This window comes from Mytilus edulis, chromosome 7 (genome assembly GCF_963676685.1).
Source record: "Mytilus edulis chromosome 7, xbMytEdul2.2, whole genome shotgun sequence".
Classification (NCBI taxonomy): domain Eukaryota; kingdom Metazoa; phylum Mollusca; class Bivalvia; order Mytilida; family Mytilidae; genus Mytilus; species Mytilus edulis.
In genome coordinates this window covers 93,400,386-93,406,385 of record NC_092350.1, presented here as the reverse complement: position 1 = coordinate 93,406,385, position 6,000 = coordinate 93,400,386, and the positions used below count along the sequence as shown (strand labels likewise).

Here is a 6,000-nt window from a genome sequence, read left to right as displayed (position 1 = left end):
GGCTTAAGGCCTCGGTCGGATTGTTGCCTATCTGACATATATTGCATTTCTATTCTGATCTATACTTATAATCAAATCATGTCCTGGCATGACTGACTATTAAATTTTACTGTGGAGCTCAAGGTTATGATATCCGTCATTATCAGTTGGTTGTTATTTACAGTCCGTTTCGTTGTATATTGGTGTTTGCTTTTGTTGTAGTTCAGTGTTTCATTTCCTCTGGCTCCTATAGTTAGCATATTTCCCGCAGTTTAATGATACATTTTTTTTTATATGAGACCGTTGACTTTCCTGTTTGAATGGTTTTACAATAGTCAATTTTGGGGCCCTTTATATCTGGCTGTTGAGCGTCACCTACAGTTCCGTATTAAAGGCCGTACTTTGACCTATAATGGTTTATATTTACAAGTTGTGACCTGTATGGATAGTTTCTCATAGGCAATCATAGCACATCTTCGTATATCTATTACTAGTAGTTACACACTTTATTTGACATGTAATACCAATATTGTTATCTGCTTTTCCATGATTTTGATATTCAAATGTAGCTAAAATGCTATATGAGTAAGGGCTTCCTTCGAGCAGTAGATGGCTACATTTCCAATGTTCAAAAATGTTCGTTGCTTAATTTTTTAACCTTTTCTTGATATTCCGTCATTAGAAGTGTAAATAAAAATAAAACTGTACATTGTTCATAGACTATATTTACAATTTCATTGCTACTTATCTGGTTTATTTATAATATAAAATATCACAGTTGCATCAACACTAAATTTCAAGACTTGTATGTAAGCATACAAATTACATCTTCTTCCGAAATTCTGTACTTTAGACTTACAATTGTTTGATCTACTTAAAAATATTAAAAAATAAAGTAAATAGTCTTTACACTCTGAGAAATAAAGCAAAAGTACAGAAAAATGAATAACTGTATAATAACTTAAAACAATAAGCACTACATATATCAGTAGTATACACAACATAAAATTTTATACTAATAAAATACGAAAATAGTTAACCGATTCACTAATGACTTTTTGATTATAACCTTTTTATGACAGACATGAACCTGTAAAAAAAGGGAGGAGATACCAGGGGGCATTCAGATTCTTAGATTGAAAATAAACTGACGTGGCTTAAACAGAAAAATCAAACAGACACATAATAATACACAAGACATAACTTGTAACTTAGATATTATCATTGATAAATGTCAGACAAAAAACATATTGATGGATACAAGTTAACATCTATGTACTTTCAAATAATATTTTAAAATACAGCAGCAGTTTTCAAACATCGATTCACTAAATTATGTGATTCCTGTTTTTTGAATGAAAATCTTTTAATTACAATCACATATATAGGTAAATCAAAACTGACTCCAAAAAAACGTTGTCTGTATTTGTCCAGTGGTTCTAAGGAAACATACGAAAAGGAAGTTTAATAAAAGACATAATGCAATGTAATCAATAAACAAAAAAATAACAAATGATTCAGTAATTAACAGTATTCATGATCATTGTTAAGGAATGCAAAACATATTTTTACTTCAATATAATATTTGTTCACATTAAATTGTACAATTCAGCATTACACAGAAAGACTGCCCTCTCTAAAATTTGTTGTACCAATGAGAGCATTAATAAGTACACTGTGTCCTTCCCTACTATCTTTTATGGCTTGAAGAAGAACCTCTTTAATCTTATCCTCATTACTGCGATCTAATCTGCATCCTTTACCACCATAACCAACAGAAACGGTTTCATAATTCAAGTACTGTAAATAGAGAAAAAAAAACACCATCTTGAATTGCGTTTTTTTTTTTAAAATATATGTTAAGTTTGAATTCATTAGAACACATTTAAACTTTGTATCTGCTTTTTGTCTTACGTCCATTAATATAAACAAATGTTACTTATTATGCTTCAATCATTAAGAATGAAGTTATACAATTCTATCTCATTTTATACCAAGGAAATGCAAGATATGCTTTGGTTAAGAAAAAAAAAGTAATTTTGGTTATATGTCAAGAAAAAACAATACTATGTTTAAAGAGCTGTCAGCTTCATTTTAGGATTTGGATAAGGAAATGCAGTTTAACTTACGATATGAAGTCAAAGCCAAAATAGAACCTAACAACTCTATGAATTATTTAAATCGTTTTTTAATACAACATTCATTAACTGTTTAAAAATTGTCATTTCAAAAATCTCTTCAATTCTTGCAATAGTGCAACATTGACACATGTTGAAAAAGGAATTTTACTAAATTAAATTTCAATAAATCATTCAATCCCTACATCTAAACCATTCAAATGATTTCAAATTTTTGATATACACATGTTGCATGATGTTGTGCAAAATTCTATTGACCAAACCATTAACAAATATCTATGTTAAAAAAGACTTCACTCACAATACTTTTATATTCATTTGAAGCAACAATAGAAAAATGTAGGGGCAATGTAAATATATACCACTGTATCTTTGATTTTAAGATTCCATGCGAATAATGCAAAAAAAAATATGTTGTGATAAAGAGCTACTTCATATGTTAGGTTTAATATAATATTTAACTTGAAAGTCACCGTATATAAACCAAACACAGCTTTACAGAATAAATGATTTCAGTACCATTTCAATGACTTTGTGATGACATTGCCTTTCTTTTTCAATTCATATATCATAAGTATTTTTTAATATCTCTTTTTACTTACATCAAGTTTACATGCAACACTACTTCCAAACATTGGTAACTGTTCTCTTTCTATCTGTGTCCAGGCTGCATCATTGCCAACTAAAGCTATTACTGGTATCTAGATAAAATAAAACATCATATGGTTAGACTGACTTTTTTTAGATCCGTTAATATCCTGCACAGTGGCAGTCCTGATGTTTAACTTAAAGTTCAGTGAGTATAATTAATCTTTTTTTGTCTTCATACAATATTCTGACACTGAGACTAATTACCTGTAGTAAAGTTGACTATATATTAAGTATACTTGACATGCTCCTAAGTATATCAGTTAAAAGCTTCTTTTTGTAGTTTTGTTGAAGTGGAAACATTGTTTTAACAACGTACAAAAGTTTCATTAATAACAAAAAATATGCACAATGATAAGGCTTTGACAGTCCAAAAAGAAGTAGATGAAGACATATAGCTGGAGTAAACTAATAAAACATCTTTCTAGATATAGATTTGACTTTGAGTTTTCCTGTTTGAATGATTTTACACTTATCATTTTTGGAGCCCCCTTAACAGCTTGCTGTTCAGTGCGAAAAAGGCTCCATGCTGAAGGCCGTAATTTGACAGGTAATGGTTAACTCTGAGAAACTGTGAGTTTTCTCATTGATACTGATACAACATTTCTTATGTCTATTTTAATAGTCGATTTCATAGTAAAATATAATAGTTTTAATAGTTGAACATGTTGAATACAATAGCTAAATATACATATGAATATGCCCGACTCTACAACCTGTCTCGACTTGAATCTTTGCATTGCACTAGGTTGTGTTTTTCTCAACACTTAATTGTTAAAAATGTTGTATGTGAACTGGTTAATATGTTAGTATAAAATAAAAATAAATTTTTTATTAATTGTTATTGACCATTGGCTATTTCTGCCAGTAACTGCTATGTCTCTCACATCTGTACTTGTGCATGGATATAACAAACAGAATGTGTTTTATAATTTCTAATATCTAATCAAAGAGCTGAATAGCTTTGAAGGGAAAGACAGCCCTTGTTTCTATTTAATTTTTTTTTTTGGAAGGGGGGGTCTCTTTTGATAGTCTTCATATAAAGAATGAAAAAGAGAACAGCTAGAACATGTAGAAAGGTTGACAATATTGAAATCAATTGTTGTTAATGTAATTTCATTTCCTTAGTTTAGGATTCAATTTGGACCAATGGAAGAGATCTGCATCTTCTAAATCTAAACATTTGATTAAAGTTGATAGTAAAATTATCTAAAATTGAACTGAATTCTGTCATTTCACAACAACTGCAATATTTTCGTAATCTTAATTGTGTACCACTGAACTGCAGGCTAGGGCCATTTTCCATTTTTTGTGCCAGTACTCTTGGATTTTAAAGTTTTTTCTTAAGAAAGTGTGGACTGAAAAATCTATTCAGTTTTAAATTTCCATTGATAAAGTTCCCAGTTACAACTCTCAACACAGGGAAACGGTTACTAATAAAAAAAATTTGTAAGGGTTCCGCGGAACCCAGTGTCTCGCCTATTTTTGCTGTAAATCACAGGCTCAACAACAATGAGGAAAAAAATCAATAAAAATATTCCTCTTGTTACTATTTTATGATTGTAAGAAAATCTAAGTCCATTTGAAAGTAAATTACAGAAAAAAACAGAGTAATCTTTTTACAAACTTTACTTCTGGATACAATCTTATGATCATAAATAAGGTTATTTCCAAGTTTGGTACAAACCCAGGATAGTTTAAGAAAGTTATTTAAATTTTAAAAACTTTAACCACAGAGTGAATGTAATGGTTCCCTGCAGAAAAAACTAAGTCCATTTATAAGTAAAATACGGAAAAAATTGAATTTTATTTTTACAAAATTTTCTTCTGGATACTATCTTATGATCATAAACAAGCTTCTGTCCAAGTTTGGTACAAACCCAGGATAGTTAAAGAAAGTTATTAAAATTCTAAAAACTTTAACCACAGAGTGAATGTAATGTTTCCCCGCAGAAAAAACTAAGTCCATTTATAAGTAAAATACGGAAAAAATGGAATTTTATTTTTACAAAATTTACTTCTGGATATTATCTTATGATCATAAACAAGCTTCTGTCCAAGTTTGGTACAAACCCAGGATAGTTTGAGAAAGTTATTAAAATTCTAAAAACTTTAACCACAGAGTGAATGTTTTGTTTCCCCGCAGAAAAAACTAAGTCCATTTATAGTAAAATACGGAAAAAATGGAATTTTATTTTTACAAAATTTACTTCTGGATACTATCTTATGATCATAAACAAGCTTCTGTCAAAGTTTGGTAGAAATCCAGTATAGTTTAAGAAAGTTATTAAAATTTCAAAAACTTTAACCACAGAGTGAATATTTGTTGACGCCGCCGACGACGCCGACGACGACGGAATGTAGGATCGCTTAGTCTCGCTTTTTCGACTAAAGTCGAAGGCTCGACAAAAACAATATGATTGATGTAAACTGTGTGAAGCTTGTTTCCAAATCCTTAATTTGAAATATTTGTAAATTTCATGAATAAATAGGTTTAAACTACAAAATACATCATTCTTAATTTTTTGTTTTTGTTTTTACCATTACAATGATTTATATATATGTTGGTACACAAAAATTTATAGTTTTAATGGAAGACTACTAATCCAATGAAATGTCTAATTTTGAGTGTTTAAATACATTAACTTTTATTTAAGTGGATAATTACTCATCAATTGAGGTGCTCCTGAATTGTAGGAAGATTCTCAAAACAGATTTTTTACAGAAAAAAATTAATAAAATCGTTTCTCTCTCCTATCTCATGTAACCCCACGATCTTTGTTTACTTTGAAAGTTGATGACCTACAAATTAAAGTATTGCATGTTGATGTTTGAATCATCTACAGCAAATATTATTATGTTTAAATTTAACAAATACCAATTTGTATTTAGTGCACCATCTCTGAGAATGATACAAATAACCAGTGAAGGATATCCCTGCTTCTGCGTAATGTTGCATTCCAAGTATGACGTCAATATAAAATACAATGTAGGTTGGATATATTTAGAATATCTTGTCATACTGATTTTTCCGGATTGTAAAAGAAACATAAATAGTGTAAAGTAGAGCTCAAGATACGATAATTTCGTGAGAAACAGAAGGGAAATGTGTAAAAAAGTGTTTAAAGTTGAACTATTCATTTCTGGGTCTTCTTTTCTTCAATCTTAAGTAAAATTTGTTGGGGGGTTTTCCACACTATAAAAACAAAATGAATGATGTGAGGGAATGTCACTC

General features: G+C 29.7%; 1 protein-coding gene across 5 annotated transcripts in view; it reads right to left on the bottom strand.

The window, feature by feature from the left end:
• Positions 1-686: 686 nt before the first annotated feature.
• The window catches only part of LOC139482495 (2-hydroxyacyl-CoA lyase 2-like), an 83,775-nt gene continuing 78,461 nt past the window's right edge, over positions 687-6,000 (bottom strand). For all 5 annotated transcript variants that reach the window (XM_071266407.1, XM_071266410.1, XM_071266408.1 and 2 more), the window contains 2 exons: positions 2,720-2,818; positions 687-1,779 (listed from right to left, as the gene is read on the bottom strand). In XM_071266407.1, the coding sequence (XP_071122508.1) occupies positions 1,594-1,779; positions 2,720-2,818 (285 nt within the window). In that variant the 3' untranslated portion in view covers positions 687-1,593. The remainder of the gene's footprint in view (positions 1,780-2,719; positions 2,819-6,000) is intronic.